At 38.4% G+C, this 19,784-nt stretch overlaps 2 protein-coding genes across 4 annotated transcripts in view; both read right to left on the reverse strand.

The window, feature by feature from the left end:
• The window catches only part of LOC128210700 (sodium-coupled monocarboxylate transporter 1-like), a 26,807-nt gene extending 12,242 nt beyond the window's left edge, over window positions 1-14,565 (reverse strand). For 2 of the 3 annotated variants that reach the window (XM_052915060.1, XM_052915054.1), the window contains exons 1-6: window positions 8,306-8,950; window positions 7,242-7,307; window positions 5,994-6,045; window positions 5,082-5,149; window positions 3,392-3,546; window positions 2,462-2,602 (exon numbers count right to left, since the gene is read on the reverse strand). In XM_052915060.1, coding sequence (XP_052771020.1) covers window positions 2,462-2,602; window positions 3,392-3,546; window positions 5,082-5,149; window positions 5,994-6,045; window positions 7,242-7,307; window positions 8,306-8,674 — 851 coding nt within the window. In that variant the 5' untranslated portion in view covers window positions 8,675-8,950. Of the gene's footprint in view, window positions 1-2,461; window positions 2,603-3,391; window positions 3,547-5,081; window positions 5,150-5,993; window positions 6,046-7,241; window positions 7,308-8,305; window positions 8,951-14,548 lie in introns of those variants that run through there. The other variant, XM_052915068.1, reaches the window with a different exon arrangement.
• The window catches only part of LOC128210722 (monocyte to macrophage differentiation factor-like), a 19,956-nt gene continuing 11,870 nt past the window's right edge, over window positions 11,699-19,784 (reverse strand). The window contains exon 8 of the mRNA XM_052915079.1: window positions 11,699-19,102. Coding sequence (XP_052771039.1) covers window positions 18,890-19,102 — 213 coding nt within the window. The 3' untranslated portion in view covers window positions 11,699-18,889. The remainder of the gene's footprint in view (window positions 19,103-19,784) is intronic.

Consider the following 19,784-nt stretch of genomic DNA (forward strand, 5'->3'; position numbering starts at 1 on the left):
TGTTTACATGTTCAAATGTTTCATTTATTCATCGGGATCGGAAAATAGACGCCATTTTGGTACGATATAAATTTGGTGACCCAATATGGAAAAATATGGGGTCACCGCGTGACCAGTCCTGGACCAATTGCGTTGCGACGTTTATGTTGGAGGCGTGATATAGTACGCTGACATCGGGATGGGATCTCGGTGTCTGCGAAAACAGATTTTGAGTAACTCAAGCGTTTCCCATGTTTAATGGTAACGTGGGCATATATGCCAGCTTCAGATCATCTTCCTCAGTCCGTCAAACCGAAAGCCGGTACCAGTACTTGTAGCTCGTTTGCTAGCGCTCGGCAGCAAAAGGGCAGTACTGGATAAATGGTGTACTGGTTCAAACCAGAAAAGTTGTATCCCGTGTACTGGATGGATCAAACCATAATGCAGCCAATAGCCACGGGCAGACCTAAATGAATTCAAATAATCGAACAAACATCTTCCTTCCTTATCCTTGAGCAACTCTACAGGGCAGCGGTGTGTGTAACTCCCAATGCTTCAGCTATTATACTTTATCTCAATTCAGTTCATGTAAACTGACATTCTTTGATGATGAGACAACCAGGAAAAAAAAATGCTTTTTGATGCACCTCTTACAGGCCAAGCACCTCCTCACGTACTTGAAGTTAGCGGCCTAGCGGCCCAAAAGGTGTGAAGTTAGCGGCATAGCGGCGTGAAGTTGGCAGCCTAGCGGCCTATTTTTTTCTCTATTTCAAAGCAATTGTTCATGCGTTTTCTTGGAAAACAATGATAAATCATTTTTTTATTCATACAGTAACACAGCAGCCTTAAATTGTTTTCTTTTCAGAGCATTTTAATATGCGTTGTCTTCTAAAACAATGATAAATTAACTGTTTTAGTGCAAAAATTATCAATCAGAAGCAATCATAAAAAAAATCCCAAAAAGTCGATCAAGCAGTTCAGCGGCCTAGCGGCGTGAAGTTAGCGGCCTAGCGGCCCAAAATGGTATCCTATTTCAAAGCAGGTATACAGGCCCTTTCTTATAAAACAATGATATATTTACTGTTTTATGCCCAAATGATCACTGTGAAGCGATTATCAAAAAAACGACGATCAATCAGTCAGCTATTTCAAAGCATGTAAACATGCCCGTCTCTAAAACAATGATATATTTACTGTTTTTATGCACAAATTATCACCCTGAAGTGATTTAAACTTTTTTTCCAAAAGTCGATCAAGCACTTCAACGGCCTGGCGGGCCTAAAATGGTATCTTATTTCAAAACATGTACACATGCCTTTTCTTCTAAAACAAAGATACATTGACTGTTTTTATGAACAAATTATCACTCTGAAGCGACTATCAACACTGTTTTGTTTTTATGTTCCTGGGAAGGGGCAAACAGAGTCAAAGGATTAAACCAAGGTCCATGCGGGTCAGGAAATTGCTGTCTGACAAAAGAAGAGCTCGCTGTTGACATTATATACCACTCTAATCAATGAGCTGAAGAAAAAAGATGAGAACAAAACAACACTTCCCAGACGCCTCTACGATAAGGTCTCTTCAATGATAGAAGGCAGCAGAGAGGTGAAGGACAGAAAGTTTTGGTTCAAGCTGTCCATCAATTCTACGACACCAATGGCATGCGGTGTCAATAATCAAAGCTTGTCCTACAACTTCAGAGTTGCTCCAAACGCCATCTCCCTCAATATTAATGAAGTATGCGATTGATTAATATGAATACCAATTATTTATTTCAAACTTGTAAAAGTAGGTCAAGTCTATTAAGCTTAAAACTTGCTCGATACAACTAGTTTTATGATCATTGCAGTTTACATGCAGTATATATGGAAAAGCGCAAAAACCAGATGATATGAATCGGTTTGCGGTATATGTATTTATTCATGAGCACCTAGAGCTCGAGTTTTGTTTCAAAATCCATACGCTGTCTTTATCATGTTTTATTATCAAATCAACACTCCATCAGTACATATTCTCACTCTTAGGACCTGATCAGACGTATACACCCACACTAAATCTGGGGAAAGACACACTCATACCTCGGACGCATACTGAAACGTCGGGTCTGAACAAACAAATGCTCAGACATTGGCTCTGGGCATACTTACCCTTTGGATATGGGCAAACGTTTACCCGCACTTTGGATCTGGGCAAACACATACTTATACTTAAGATGTTGAAAACATATTCGTACTTTAGATCTGGGAAAACACACACTCACACTTTAAATGTGGGCAAAACGTGCTCACATTTAACATGCATGCACACGCGCACGCACGCACGCACGCACGCACACCCATTGGCCTTTGTCGTACAACCACTTACACTGGAGCTGTGACGCACTGTACGTGACATAACTATCCTTTCGAATAAACACACTTAAGACCTGTAGGAAAAATGATATACACATATTATTTCAATATGTATCAATACAAATACTCACAGTTTGGCCCTGGTGATGCTGGAGACGGATATGGCCCGCTGTACCTGTGCCTGGTTTGTGCCGAACACGCAGCACCAGAACACGGCCCCTCCAAACACCACCGTCCAAACCGAGTGACGCATCCGGGGGTCCGTATTGAACCTGGGCAAACATAAAACACACACATATGAGAGAGAGAGAGAGAGAGAGAGAGAGAGAGAGAGAGAGAGAGGGGAAGGACGTTACTACAATTAGTTACAATTAAGGATATGCTTAAGAATATCACCAATTCCATCTTGAAAAACAAGGCATTGTTTTCATGTTTACAATATCTTAACATCCTTTTACGTACGTGATTGGTACGCAGTGTGTGAATTGTGTGTGTGGTTTTTTTTTACTGTAGAGAAGAGAAGATAAGTTATTTTTGGACTCAAATACACTTCTTTTGCAGATGTAAAAAAATAAAAACCTTTCTACCTTTGTTCAGTTATAGGCCCTACCATTTTTAAACAAAATTTCAAAGTCTGAAATACACGCCGCAATGAAAATTGGTAACTACCTACTTTGTGCGAACTACCAACGTAAATTTCATTGCTAAAACTTAACACGCCAAAAAATTGTGTCGATCATGTGGACGCGAGACATTGACATGGGCCTATATGGCGATTAAACAAATATCCAACCGTTTCATCAGCCATACACCGAAACGGACAGTAGTCTTCAAACAGACAAAAAAGATGTATTTTTTTCTTGACCGTCATTGGCTCATTCACTTAACAGTAGGACGACGACCAAATGCTCGGACAATGCCAGCAGTTGGACGTTATACAAACTGTTAACAACAAATGCCCACTAGATATCCACGTAACATTTTTTTATCAATGGTGATTCCATACTCTATGTTTCGCAACTGTTACAAAACTAATAAGTTTTAATGAAACTGATCTGTACTCGAAGAAAACGATCCTGCCGTGCTCGTCCGCGGTCCTCCAGACCTCGTCTATGCCGCCCAGTAGGTTAGCCCCCATGGCTACCATGGTGATCATCCCCCCGTACACGATCACCATCTGTAATGTGTCCGCCCACAACACCGCCTTCATACCGCCCTACGGGAAACAGACAGCGTAGATGTAGTTAAATGTCGATAGTAATTTAGCTCGATCATAAGATTCAACTTAGCCGATAGTTAATGTTTGCTTTCATGGTACAAACCAGGAGTATACTATTAGAACACATGAAAAACCTGTAACCTATTTGCTGTCAGGTGAAACTTGAGACCTATCTGCTGTCAGGCGGAACCTGTGACCAATTTGCTGTCAGGTGAAACCTGTGACATATCTGCTGTCAGGTGAAACCTGTGACCTATTTATCTGTCAGGTAAAACCTGTGACCTATCTGCTGTCAGGTGAAACCTGTGACCTATTTTTCTGTCAGGTAAAACCTGTGACTTATCTGCTGTCAGGTGAAACCTGTGACCTATTTTTCTGTCAGGTGAAACCTGTGACCTATCTGCTGTCTGGTGAAACCTGTAACATATCTGCTGTCAGATGGAGCTTTTGATATATCTGCTTTCAGGTGAAACCTGTGACCTATTTTTCTGTCAGGTAAAACCTGTGACCTATCTGCTGTCAGGTGAAACCTGTGACCTATCTGCTGTCATGTGAAACCTGTGACCTATCTGCTGTCAGGTGAAACCTGTGACCTATCTGCTGTCAGATGGAACATGTGACCTATCTGCTGTCAGATGGAACCTGTGACATATCTGCTGTCAGGTGAAACCTGTGACCTATCTTATATCTGGTGAAACCTGTGACCTATCTGCTGTCAGGTGAAACCTGTGACCTATTTTTCTGTTAGGTGAAACCTGTGACCTATCTTATATCTGGTGAAACCTGTGACATATCTGCTGACAGGTGAACCCTTTGACCTATCTGCTGTCAGGTGAAACCTGTGACCTATTTGCTGTAAGGTGAAACCTGTGACCTATCTGCTGTCCGGTGAAACCTGTGACCTATCTGCTCTCAGATGGAACCTGTGACCTATCTCCTGTCCGGTGGAACATGTGTCATGTGACCCATTTAATGCCAGAGGGAACCTGTGACCTATTTGCAGCGAGGTAAAGCATGTGACCTCTTTGCTGCCAGGTGGAAGCTGTAACAAATTTGCTGCCTGATAGAAAGTGTGATATTGTTGCTGTCAGGTGGAAAGTGTGACCTATTTGCTGTCAGTTGGAAAGTGTGATCTATTTACTGCCGGGTGGAGTCTGTGACCTATTTGCTGCCAGGAAGAACCTCTGACCTATTTGCATTCAGGTTAAACATGTGACCCTTTTGCTGTCAGGTCGAACCTGTGACCTATATGCTGTCAGGTCAAAGCTGGTATCTATTTTATATCCGTTCGAACCCGGGTCCTAATTGATGCCAGATGGAACCTGTGACCTATCTGCTGTAAGTGGAAACGGACACTTGTAACCACTGAGTGCATAATCGAGTACAATGATTGTAAACTTTGAACTGATTCTCTCTATCAAATGTGTAAGTAAGTTCCATATTTAAGATGAATAGAACTTAAGACTAAAAAATTATACATGTATATTTCTATATATATATGCCATATTTACTTATAAGCCCTGTTCACTTACCAGGGCGGTGTAGAAGGTGCAGACGAGACTCACAGCGCAAATGGACCCCCACAGGCTCAGCCCAGTCACTTTTGAAAAAAATGAGAAGTCAGTTTTTACGTATCCGATTCACAAATATGTGGAGTTTCGACGCCTGGTTGCCCCATATTTACTGAAGGTATCATTTGAAAGGGGGTCGTGTGCAAATAGGAATAAAAATGATTATTTCTTAAATAGCATAAAAAGCTTTTTTGTCCTTGAACAATTGGGAAATAGTGCAAATGTCTGGCGTCCAATTTCAGTGTAAATACAGAGTAAATAAATCAACTGTAAATTTAAAAGTATATTTTAATGCATGTTCGCCATAAACATATTTGTTAACAGGGTTTTTAGAGAACGAGCGTAGATGTGGGTCGGATTCTTTTAAGGCGGAAAGCGTATACGGTTGACACAATTAAGCAAATTAAGAATATGAAATAGACATGATAGCATACTATTTTGACAAGTTAACATTTAAGAAGATAGAATACTTCATTGATAAAATAGAACGTAAAATATCACAAAGTAAGACAATTTCGACGTTATATACACAAGTAGAGTATGTGGTTACACCTTTCATTCTTATTCTGTTGAAAAGTCATGGACGAGTATGAATTCATCAAAGACGGAAAACTTAATTAACAACAACATGTATTTACTTCAGAAAGGAAATCATATTAACAAAATTCTGAAAATGACAGTTATATCTCAAATGAATCTGTATAAGAAGACACTGAAACTGAATTTAATGTTAATACTCTAAATAAAATATTCTTAGGGAATGGGTGTGCAACTGCAAATAATTACAAATAAAATGCGATTTGGATTTTTTTTTCTTCTCCAAAACAGGTAGATGATGTTGTGGTCGCTGCTGCTGCTATTAGAATTGCTTACCTGCATTCAACGCTAATGACGGAGCATACAAGACTATCGCCATATAAAACATCTGAAATCATACAACATAAACAACCAAATATATTGGATCATACATAGCTATTCATTACGAATATTTACTTTTGCTTTTGACTCTAACGGAATACCTTGAATTTGTGAAAACGATAAAGCCATTATTTTATGATCTAGCCGAATATTGATTTTTAAATATATACTGCATGAAAACGAAGACAGAGTAATGCAAAACAGCGCAAGAGAAGACAGACGTAGAGAAGACAAAGGAAGCGAAGACAGGGGAAGAGAAGAGAGAGGTTGAGAAGACAGAGGAAGTGAAAACGGAGTAAGAGAAGACAGAGGGAGAGAAGAGAGAGGTTGAGAAGACTGAGGAAGTGAAAACGTAGTAAGCGAAGACAGAGGAAGAGAAGAGAGAGGTTGAGAAGACTGAGGAAGTGAAAACGGAGTAAGAGAAGACAGAGGGAGAGAAGACAGAGGAAGAGAAGACAGAGGAAGAGAAAATAGAGGTTAAAAAGACAGAGAAAGAGAAGACAGAGGAAGAGAATAAAGGGAGGAGAGGGCGGGGAAAGCGAAGACAGAGGTAGAGAAGACAGAGGGAGAGAAAACCGAGTCATAGAAGACAAAGGTAGAGAAGACAGAGGTGAAAAAATACAGAGTAAGATAATACAGAGTGATTGAAGACATAGGTAGAGAAGGCAGAGGTAGAGAAAACTGAGGTATAAAGACAGCGGTAGAGAAGACAGATGTACAAAAGACATTGTTAGATACGACAGAGGAAGAGACGACGTGGATAAAGAAGGTAATAAGACAGGGATAGAGAAAACAGGGTAAAAAAGACAAGATGAAGAGATGGCAGAAGTAGAGAAGACAGAGGAAGATAAGACAGACGTAGAGCAGACAGAGATAGTGAAGACAGAGGAAGGGATGTGATCGGTAGAGAAAACAGAGTAAGGGAAGACATATGTAAAGAAATCAGAGAAAGGGAAAACATGTGTAGAAGAAGAGAGACATACAGAAGACGGAAGTAGAAAAGACGGAGTAAGGGAAGCCAAAGGTAAAGGAGAGAGAGGTAAAGAATACCGAAGTAGAATAGGCCGGGAAAGAGAAGGTAGAGGTAGAGAAGACGGAGGACGTGAAGACAGGGGTAGAAAAGACAGAGGAAGAGAAAACAGGTGTAGAGAAAACAGAGGAAGGGGAAACGGAAAGTATATCTTGACAAAATTCTAGACGTACCATCCAAACAAGGTAAGTGATGCTAGCTAGGACCCGAGTTGGATGACCAAACCGCATCTCTGCGTACTGAAATCATAATAAAATGTGCACCGCTTTGTGGCATCCCTTTTATCAATTTGGAATACAAACCACCGGAACATACATGAAACAAGAATCTCTCTTTAAAGTTGGGTATATTCTAACAAGAAATAGCTCAAAGAGTTATTTTCCGGCATGAATAACACACATGTAATATGTATGTCAAAACATAGCAAAGAGCTGAACACTCGGAAATAAAATCGTGGTACATGGTAACAATTTTGACTCAAGTTAATCTAAATTTGTGCGTACTGATGTAATGCACGCATATCTTTTTCACCATATTGACACGGACAATTTAAGTGGGTTTCGTCAGGATCCGCTATTGTCAACGCGCTAGGCAAATATTTAATCTACGTTTATGCAGGCTTTGCTAAATATATAAATTCAAATTAGTAACGAGCACGGATGAATGATAGAGAGGCATGTCTTTATTTGCATTTGCAAATACACGTTGAAGTGAATTTCATTATTATGTCCCAGTCCAAATAAGTACATTAAAATATTTGGTCATGCTGGAAATTCTTATCTTACCCACGGGAAAAGAAAAAAAAATACCCGTATGTAAAAATGAATTGAAATACATTTTTACAATAATTGGTCAACTGAGACGGGAGAAGTGGAATCTACCATGGCGCAGGATGTTGTGACAGTAGATGCAGTGACATTATCCTAAGGCATTTCTGTGCAGAATAATTACAGTTAAACATCGGTTGATGTCAAAACTATGATTGAACAGTTTAAATAGTAAAACCGATTTGTGTTGGCTAAGTACGACTGCATTTAATTAAAGCAAAATAAAAGTATGGCAAACCTATAGTATGGTCATATATGCGCTGATATTGTATGGAAAAGTATCTCCATTATATTTATCATGCATTAACGGTCTGAATACCAGAAACAAGGAAGTCCATGGCAGATGTTGTGTGTTTCAGCTCGACGGACTGTGTTTGTCTGCTGTGGGCGTCAAATGATTCGAGTCCTACCTGAAATACGCTCGTGATGCCGAGGTTGTAGAAAATAGGGATGAAGATGTGGCCGGCGCCGATGGCCGTGATGATGAAGGCGACGGAAATCCACCAGTACATCGTGCTGTACACGTACACTTCCGCCGGCGTGCCTAGGATCGTGATCGCCGAGATGAAGCTAGACAAAAGCGACATCGCCACCGGAATCGGGTGCATGGACCGGCCCGCTAATAAGTAATCGTCAGTTGTCTGCTTGTTCCGGTCTTTGATAGCATAGAAGACGCCGATGGCGGCGGAGATGCCGAGCGTGCAGCCAAACACGGCGTAGTCGGCGGCGTGAAAGGTGGGGATCTTCCCGGTCTCGTAGCTGTAGCCCTCGGACGGCATCGCTGCGTGTATCAGATTTCTCGGATCGCCAATATGGCTGTTAAGCTGTCACAAGTGTGATCGCCCTATCGCACGTTCCAATATATTCCGTTTCTACTATTTAAGACACACGTTATACGAACATAATTATGATGCCGAGTCCATTCACATTAAAATAATCGTAAACGTTTGTTGATGCTAGATCTGAGGTCACACACACACCTCAGTTTTTGAAGTCAGTGTTATACCAGGACAAGTTGATGACAAATTGATGTTATGTTGAAGGCTTCTCATCCAGTCGTGGATGTTTTCCAACCGCTTGCGTTTATTTATAGACTGGCGCGAATGCGATCAACCTTTTAAGCTCGCGCGAACAAAATGAGGAGATGAACCTATTCGGCTGTCAAATAGAATTGCTCCTCATGCAACAGGTTTGCAAAAAAAGGCCATGGTTTGTGATCGTGTTTTAAAAAAGAAATTGGAAAAAAACAACAACAAAAAACAAGTAAATATTTGATAAGGGATGTAAAGCATATCTTTAAAAAATAAAGGATTTATTTATGGGCAAATATTAATGTAAATATATGAAAACAGCTGACGGCGGAATATCCAGGAGCGGATCCAGGATTTGACGTTGGAGGGCCCGTATATTAGGGGCATTATCTTTTGACTTGCGCCCTCCCTCGGGATCTATCTGGTTTAAGGTGTTGGAAGGGGGGTTTGGTCCCTTGGTCCCGGGAGCTTCCCAAAGAAAACAATGTTAAGTCATAAATGGGGCATTTTAGGCGCAATTTATTAATTTTCTATGGTAGTTTCTAGCTTTTTGAATACAGCACTTCTTTTAACTTTAAATATCAAACCAGACCTTTAAAAACCCATGCATCATAAACCTCAATATTCATATTACAAATCAGTGTTATTAATATTTATTTTTTTTTATTTAATTTTTATATAACACTTGTTGATGTATGATTTTTTTATATTTAAAATGCATTATTATTATGTCCGGCTCATTTGACCTAAGTGATAAAAAAAGCATATGGTTTGTATGCAGATATAAGCGATTTTTTGGCGTCCGTTTTTGGCGTCTGGTATTTTTTTTTTTTTGCACCAGTCAATTGTGACCACGCCCCCCCCCCCCAGGTCGGGGGAACAGCGTGAACTTTGACTTTCGGTCCAGCCAAGCTCGGGTAAAATCCCCGACCTGCTGGTAAAATCGCCGCCAAATGGCCCCGCACTCCAGGGACCCTAGGTAAGGCCCATTCCCCGCTATTTTTGGCGCGAAAACAAAACCACTGCATGCACCGGCACTGCGGGGTCACCTGGAAGGTAAAACACGGCTCATTTCCCCGTGTTTATGAAAAGCACCCAATCTGGGAACTAGTTTCTTTGGAGAACCTGAGCATGTCTCATCACTTGGGTTCAAATTTATCATTAGTAGTGTGGTAATGGGGGGGGGGGGGGCACTTGGGGCCGAAAGCCACTTGGGGCCAAAAGCCACCTGGGGCCAAAAGCCACCCGGGGCTAAAAGTCAATTTTACAGTGTTAAGTTTCTTTACTCATTGATAGAACAGATTACAAAGAAGGCTTTGGGTGCAACCGCTAAAAAGGAAGACTGCAAAAGAGGTTTTAAGCGCTATGAAGAAACTATTTTAAGGGGCAACGAACATTAATTTATAATAACTCGTTCAATACCTTTCAACCGAATCTGTTTTATCAATGAGTAAAGAAACTTAACACTGTTTAGTGTTTAAAACCAAGGTAAACGTAACCGCAGAAAGTAGTATGAATAGATAACATGAAAACTGCGTCAATACACATTTTACAAAGTATGACTAATACTCAAAATACTATCTCATATTCTTAAACCCTATTGTATGACTTCGTATGAAAAAAGTATCGCATCATCGCCCTCGTTGCCCCTTAAAATAGTTTCTTCATAGCGCTTAAGACCTCTTTTGCAGTCTTCCTTTTTAGCGGTTGCACCCAAAGCCTTCTCGATAGTATATCAATTGCACAAAGCAGATTTCGAACGTCATCATTCTGCTCGGCTAGGTTAAACACCGACAAAAGATCTATATCCAATTGCTCACCGATGGCTGACACACGTACATTTGCTGTCTTAAATTTATGACGTCTCAGCCTCTGGAGAGAACAGGCGTCCTGATCATTTAACCATTGTTTAACGTACTTCTTCGTAAAAATTCCAGGATGCTTTTGCTCAACCGCGTCAAACAGCTTCTGAGGTCCAGCAAATGCGACAGGGTTTCCACTGTTAAAATAATACCGTCGTAAAATATCACCCCTTTCTGTGTCAGCCATGTTTAACGGTACAATGATGATATTGCTGACTTATATCCCAGTTATATACGGAGTCAATGACCAGCAGAGCTCGTAAGGTATGTATCTAACATAAGCTACTCTAATAGGTGTTAAGCGAAACCGGAGTATGCAGTTTACCCTGGTATAGCGCTCGTAATGTATGACAATATACACCCCACCTCTAGGGTTAAGGTCGAGGTGAAGGACTCCAGTAAGGGTTAGCTCGACTACGTCACACGTATACCATGGTTTAAGTGGCTCTTTCCCCCAGGTGGCTTTTGGCCCCGGGTGGCTTTTAGCCCTCAGGTGGATTTTGGCCCCAGGTGGCTTTTGGCCCCAAGTGGCTTTCGGCCCCAAGTGGCTCCCCCCCCCCCCCCCCCTTTACCACACTACTATCATTGGCATGAATGCTATTCCGGTTTCTTTCCCGGATACTCTTCTTCTGCTTTGTAGTACAGTTGCATAAAACCTGGACTTCTTGAGCTCAGAGTCCAGGTGGTTTTTGAAAGTAAATCGAGATGTTCATTCTCTGTAATTCATTTACCAAGTGGTCAGACTCTGCCTGTAGGTTTTGGCTCAACATAATTTATGCAAGTTACATGCCAAGCTCTACAATATCTTCTAAGGGTATTTCTTTCTTGGGTATTGGCATATGTACATCTACTCCAGGGCATGTACAAGATGTAGTGTAGACATATAGGTATGAGTACTTTAACAAGTTAATCAATTTTAGTTTTATTCTAAAAATAACAAGACAACATATACAAAATATAGAGAATTCTACTAGACATGGTATATTGAGAACTTCAAAGTTCCTCGTATCACATACAGACAAAAGAAATACTGAATAAAAAAATGAACTAAAATTGTGCTTCAGCGTTAATAATACTAATAGCTTTAACATTGATTTCTTGCTTGGGTGAGTCTACTTAGCTAACTCTAGATCTAAAAGTGGACAGACAAGCCGGGTATATCAACATTCAACCCTACAGTTTAAAACAACAAGCCGGGCATTTCAACATTCAACCCTACAGTTTAAAACAACTATGTCAAAGTCAGGGATACTTTTACGAATTTTTATTTTGTAGCAAAACAATATTGCAAAATAATGAAAATATGTTAAATTCTAATTATTTTCTAAAATGCATTTAGGGAAAGAAATATAAGAAAGCAATGTTAACAAAAATTTCGAATATAGACTATACAGAAGTATTTGGCACACAAGAAATGATGATTGCCTTTGTTTCAAACAGTATACTAAGTAGAAGTAAAAATTCAATTTTTATAATTATAATGCCTGAAAGATAAGAATTAGTAAGTGGTAAAAATGTAATGTTACTGGTAAAAACGTTAACTGACTGATAGCAATGTTTACTGACTGGTAAAACCAAAATCTGACTGGTAATAACGTTCAATGATTTTTAATAATATTAACGAACTGGTTACAATGTAAAATGACTGGTAACAATGATAACTGACCAGTAACAATGTTAATGTACTGGTTATAATGTTAACTGACTAATAATAAAGTAATGATACATTAAATATTCCTAATTATATAACATGATTTCAAAGACAGATTAGTAGAAATTACAATTTGAAAGGTTGATGCCCTTTTCATGTAGCATTTTGATATTGATTAATTGTTTTAATTATTTTCAATACTGTTATTTAAAGGAAAGCTTTAATAAAAGTTCTAAACAAGAGTTGTCACTGTAAATGTTTAATGCACCCGAAATGGAACGCAAGTGTGATTCAAAGGTCATTAGAAATTGAAACATAGCAATGAAGTTTGTGAATGAAGAGATGTTGATGAACAACATGACGTTGTTGTTGGGCTTATTCCATCCAAACCAGAGAGATACATATGGTCGAGACTAGAACCAGTTGGGTTGGTGTGTGAGAATATTTATATATGCAGCATTCCAAACACTAGTTTGATCTTAACCTTAGAGGTAGGGAACCTGTCTTGTGTGCGACACGTCCTCTTGGTATTCCGAACACATGCGGCAAGTTGTTATAAAACCTGTCCATACAAGAGATAGTTACAGCCTGCACATGACCACCTATGTTCTATGTTCATATATGCACTATGCCATAGTAAATAAACACTAGAGCTGTCACAGGAGTGACGAATACCCCCAAATGCCGCCTGGACACAGGAATGGCAAACCATTCCTTTGAAAAGAGGCCATAACTCCCAAGGTTACTGCCAAAAAATGTTCAAATCTGTCAAGCCTTTCATGAGTTATCGTCCAGAAACCATTTTTCTATTTTTAATAACAGTGACCTTGACCCCACCAGCCCCAATATCGAACTTGACCTGTATCTTCTGATGTTACAGCTGTGTACCAAAAAATTTTCAAATCTGTCTAGCCTTTCATGAGTTATCGTCCGGAAACCATGAAAACCGACAGACTGACCGACAGACAGACCGACCAACCGACAAGCTCACTCCTATATACCCCCTCAAACTTCGTTTTTGGGGGTATAATTATGTGTGACCTTGACCTTACAGGTAGGGACACGGGTCTTGTGTGCGACACATTGTCTTGGTATGTGGAACATACTGGCAAGTTATTTTAAAATCTGTCCATACCAGATAAAGTATCAGCCCTGACACGACCACCTACGCTCTATGTCCCTTTATGCAGTATTCCATAGTAAACAAACACTAAGTGTGACCTTGACCTTAAAAGCAGGGACAGGCTTCTTGCACATGACACATCGTCTTGGTATATCGAACACATTTGGCAAATTATTTAAAAATCTGTCAATACAAAAGAAAGTTACAATTCAGACATGAAACAATTTAGCTAGATGCACAGACAGACTGACGGACAGTGCAATTTTAATATGGAAAAACATACTGTGCATGCTGACAACACATGTGTTACAAATGTAATTGATGGCCATCAACTTTTAACTTCTCATCAGCAGTAGATACCAATTAACATCTTGTGCTTATATTAATGAATGCCACTAGATAGTAAACAAAGCCCTTGAACAAACTGACACCCAGATTTCATTGTACAACCTATTATGATCAGCTAAAGCATTACCTTTTGGGTGTTTAGATTATAACCAAAAATTGTGCATGCAATGAAAAATTTAAAGTTGTATACTCATGCATGGTTGCATATGGTTTAATTTCATAGACTGACCACAATGTCAGGGAGAGAGGTATCATGTACAACACTACATCTCATATTGGTGAACATTTATGCCAGCTTGTTTTATAGTGTTCCCAAGCAGAACAAAGATAGTCCACATACATAAGTGCATGCATGGTTTGCTTTCTGTGTGTGACCTTTCACATGGTCATGCTCTCAAAGTGCTGAAATAATGAGCAAATTGATCACAAAAGCCAAAAAACAATTAAGTACATACTTGCTTTGATCTTCAACAGATGCTTTTGGATCTTGTAAATAACTTACCTATCTCAACTAAGTAGCAATCATTGTTTTTTTATAAAATCCAACAAGCATAGCAACATTTCAAACAATCTCCAGACTTTTAAAAATGATGCTCATGAAAAAAAGGTCCATGACGCAAACAGAAAAAATTGATTACTCAATGTCAGCGATGTCAAGCAATATAACGATGTTATCAAAACAGAGAATAAAAGCAAACTAGCAAATTGTTTCATTGAAAGTAATACTTATCATTTTTACTATTTTCATAAACAATTGCAATACCTGTAAATAGTTTAGCTCAGGTGAACGAAAGGTAATGAGGATTTAATTGTTTTTTTGCCAGTTAAAAACAAGTTGATTGTACAGTTACATTGAAATTAAATATCTGAGGTATAAACTTATCATGGCACATATAATACATGTGACGCAATCTGCGAAAGCCAGGGCTTAGGGGAAAATGACGTTTCATGTAAAAGCAAGTGGTTTTTTTCGAAAGCATGACAGTGGTTTTGTTTTTACTTTCAATTAACAAAGAGACAGTTAATATTGATATATGTCACCCTCGAAAAATTTACTTGTTGAAAAAACGTGATCTTGCATAACATTAATCTCAAAGCCTGGTTTTTACAGATTGCCTTACATCTCGAGACCTTCAGGAGTTAAACAGTTAAGTCAGCACCAAAAGCAAAAGCCTTCTTTAAATAATGGTTTTCATATTTAAAATCTGATCATTTGCTAAATACAAACGTCATAATTTCCATGCTTTAAAGAACATATGATATTTGATGTAACAAAGTCTTACTACATGTGCATGAACCATCTGAGAGCTGATAAAATAGAAATATTGAAGAAAGTAAATTTCTTTGTTGAAATTACAGAAAAAAAAAGAAAAAAGATTTAGGTCATCACTCATGGGATGTAATACTATGGTACAAATGTATAGAGAGATATGAGGTAGGTCAATGGACTTAATATGACCTTATAGATATAAAAACAGATATGATATAGGTCATGGAACGTAATACAGCTTAACAGATGTATAGACGGATATGATATAGGTCATGGGACAGAATGGGGCCTCACAGATGTATAGACGGATATGATATAGGTCATGGGACAGAATGGGGCCTCACAGATGTATAGAAATAGGATGTAGGTCATGGGACGTAATACGGCCTCTACAGATGTATAGAAATAGGATGTAGGTCATGGGACGTAATACGGCCTTACAGATGTATAGAAATAGGATGTAGGTCATGGGACGTAATACGGCCTTACAGATGTATAGAAATAGGATGTAGGTCATGGGACGTAATACGGCCTTACAGATGTATAGAAATAGGATGTAGGTCATGGGACGTAATACGGCCTTACAGATGTATAGAAATAGGATGTAGGTCATGGGACGCAATACGGCCTTACAGATGTATAGAAATAGGATGTAGGTCATGGGACGCAATACGGCCTTACAGATGTATTTAAATAGGATGTAGGTCATGGGACATAATACAGCCTTACAGATGTATAGAAATAGGATGTAGGTCATGGGATGTAATACGGCTTTACAGATGTATAGAAATAGGATGTAGGTCATGGGATGTAATACGGCCTTACAGATGTATAGAGAGTAACAAATAAAGTCATAGAGCGTTATATGATTTTACAGACGTATAGAGATATGATGTAGGTCATAGGACATAATACGCCTTACATACACTAACTAACTATCATAATAATAATAAACAAGATACAAAAACAACCAGTACCAGGTAAAAGTCTTAACAACAATATGTAAATAACCTGTATAAATGTATAAAGCCTACACAAATGAATCTATCTATCTATCTAACATGCATATGAATATATTTGATCAGAACAACATCTTACTACAAGGTAAAGTATGGTGGTGTATCTGATGGGACATTTGTTAATAAAACAAAAAATATGGAAATAAATATGTATGCTATCACAAAATAAAGTATTTGTAACACCTTTGGTTAAGTACGTAGGAGATCTTTCAAAGAAGCATCCAGTTTCCATTATCAATACTCGGCAGATATAGAAAAATAGATTGACATGACATTTTATGAAACTATAGTTTTATGGATGTGGTTTATTTTGATCATTTTTATATCAATACTAAAGACACAGTTTATTGCACACTACAAAATGACAATCAATCAAACTAACCACAAATCACAACAGGCAGATAATGCCATTTTTATAGAAATACAACAGATCTTATTATGCTGTTCGTTGAATTATCATGTATTATTTCCACAGTTTCATTTTACTGCAGTAAAATATCAACTTTTTTTCCACATCTCTAATGGATTTCCCAATGTTTAATAAAAAAAAAAAAAAAACATAGTGGGATGAATTGTTTCAAATTATGTCTTCAAATTGACATCACAATGTTATTTTTCATAAACACATATTAATTTGACAGTTTTCTTCTTAAATGTTAGCCTTAAAGAAACAGAATATTCTGTATGGAGAAAATTCATAAAAGAAATCACTTGTGATGACAGAATATTAAGCCACTCATGAAAAGATTGATTTTTTGTGATCATTATGTGAAATCAATTTTGATTTTATGCTGAAATTCAACAAATATCCTCTATTCATCTTTGATATGAGGTGCTCTACCCAATTTTGGGCCTTCGGACATAATTCTAGCAAATGAAATTATCATGGGTGAAAAAGATACTGAAATGTTTAAATACTTTGAAAACTTTTTTAGTTAAATTGTAAGATATTGTTAGATCATTATTAAAAGGATTTATAACTATTCCTTTACCCATGTTACCATAACAATCACGTTCTTTGCCATGTTCTATCAGGACAAAGTTCATACTGTCCTTTTTAACCACAGTCTTATTGTGTGAACATCATGTCAGCAATGTCAAAGTTAGCAGTCCAAATTTACACTGCATAATTATGCTTATAAACATAGATTTTCAGCAATTTTAAAGATATCAACATCACATTTTCAGGATTGCTTACTGAAATGTCACTGAATATGAAATATTTACAAAAAGCAAAAAATTGTATGACAGTCCAAAATGGTGTGTCCATTATAAATATGCAAAATATATGAAATATAACAGGACTATTTCAGAAAATTTAAAAAATGATCCACAACTGTTCAAATATCAATAAAGAAGATGCAAAATGGCAATATGTCGAGCCCGTTGAAAAAGCCTTGGTAACAGACATGATGCTCTTCAATGCGATTGCAATACAGAGCAAAGTGAAGTTGAACAATACCTGGAAGGATCCTTTCAACCTTTGACCTGTAACCTTGATTTTGAGATCAACCTTTGACCACTAGGTGTGACCTTGACCCATGAGGTGCAGACCTTGGCCATGTTACCAACAAGCGGCCTCCTTATGATGAACATTTATTGCAAGTGTTTTGAAAATCCTATAATGCATGGTCAATATACAGCCCTGACAAGGATCATTTCAACATTAGACCTCTAACCTAAATCTGATCCTTGAGGCACAAACCTGGGTCTTGTGTGCAACACGCCCGGTCAACATGGTAAACCTTCACTGCATGTTTTTTGAAAATCTTTTAAGGCATGGTCAAGATACAGTCTGGACAAAGATCATTTTAACTTATGACCTCTAACTTTGACCTTGACCTTTGAGGTACAGGCCTGGGTCTTGAGTGCGACAGGCTGCATCGTCATTGTGAACATTTAGGGCAATTTTTAAAATCCTTTAATGCATGGTCAAGATACAGCCCGGACAAGGATCATTTCAACCTTTCACCTTAACATGGTCTTATGCACAACACGCCACCTCATCATGGTGAACCTTCATTGCAAGTTTTTTTGAAATCCTATAATGCATGGTCAAGTTACAGACCGTATAAGGATCAATTCAACCTTTGACCTTTTGAGTACAGAACTTGGTATTGTTTGCGACGGACCGCCTCATCATGGTGAACCCTCATGGCAATTTTTTTGTAAATCCTAAAATGCATGGTCAAGATACCTAGCGAACAATTTTAGTCCCGACGGGTGAAGCACTTTCATACGCACATACTCAGAACAGCCATTGTGACAACGATGCCTCGCTCACTTCAAGCAGGCTCGACAATAAAATGGAATAATGTTAAGCTAAGTGAATATAAATAATAAATAGTTTTGTTTGTTTTGTCCCTGCAATATCCATCCAAATACTCATCAATGTTATCTTTACGATGACAAAAATAAAAAATACCCTAAAATCACAGATACAGAATGACAACAGTGAGAAGAAATTTTGGATTTTCCTTTCAACCAAATAGTGTACTTCTGTATTAAAATGTTTAACAGTGGAGTCAAAATTTTATCATTGCAGCAAAAACACAAATTAATTATATATTAAAAATAAATGAAAGTCATTGGCTCTTTTAGTCAAAAGCAATGCTGTTATCTTATTGGAATTATTCAGAAAAACAGATGTAAAGGACAAAAAGGAATTTAAAATCTAGCTAAACACATCATCAAACCATTCTGTCAACAATGTTTTCAGTTTTCCCATGCTGGCCGACCAGATATGTATTTATGGCGTAGAAGTGAACGAATGCGCCAAGGAACACGAAGCAGTGCCAGATGGCGTGGGCAAATGGAATAATGCCATCACACTTGAAGAACAGGACCCCAGCCACATATATCACTCCCCCCACAGCAAGCTCATGCACACCTGATGGATCTGTCTGAAAATAGTACAAAAATGATGAATTATGACCGTGAAAAATATTTACAACTCTCCATGCCAATTTAAATTTAATTAGTTAGTTATGGGTCAAAACCTATGCATTTTATTTACTAACAAAATTCCTTTATTTACATGACTGTTATACAAAGAATATCAGGAAATCAAACTATTTACATTGTATGACCTTGGTGCATGAGCAACTAACCACAAAATCAATAGGGTCATCTACTGATCAGGAAAGGGGTCATCTACTGATCAGGAAAGGGGTCATCTACTGAACATGTTAGGGGTCATCTACTGATCAGGAAAGGGGTCATCTACTGATCATGTTAGGGGTCATCTACTGATCAGGAAAGGGGTCATCTACTGATCATGTTAGGGGTCATCTACTGAACATGATAGGGGTCATCTACTGATCATGTTAGGGGTCATCTACTGAACATGATAGGGGTCATCTACTGATCATGATATAAGTCATCTTCTGATCAGGAAAGGGGTCATCTTCTAATCATGATACAGGTCATCTGCTGATCATGAAAGGAGTCATCTGATGATCATGTTAGGGGTCATCTACTGATCATGATAGGGGTTATCTACTGATCATGTTAGGGGTCATCTACTGATCATGATAGGGGTCATCTACTGATCATGATATAAGTCATCTTCTGATCAGGAAAGGG

This window comes from Mya arenaria, chromosome 2 (genome assembly GCF_026914265.1).
Source record: "Mya arenaria isolate MELC-2E11 chromosome 2, ASM2691426v1".
NCBI classification, from domain to species: Eukaryota; Metazoa; Mollusca; class Bivalvia; order Myida; family Myidae; genus Mya; species Mya arenaria.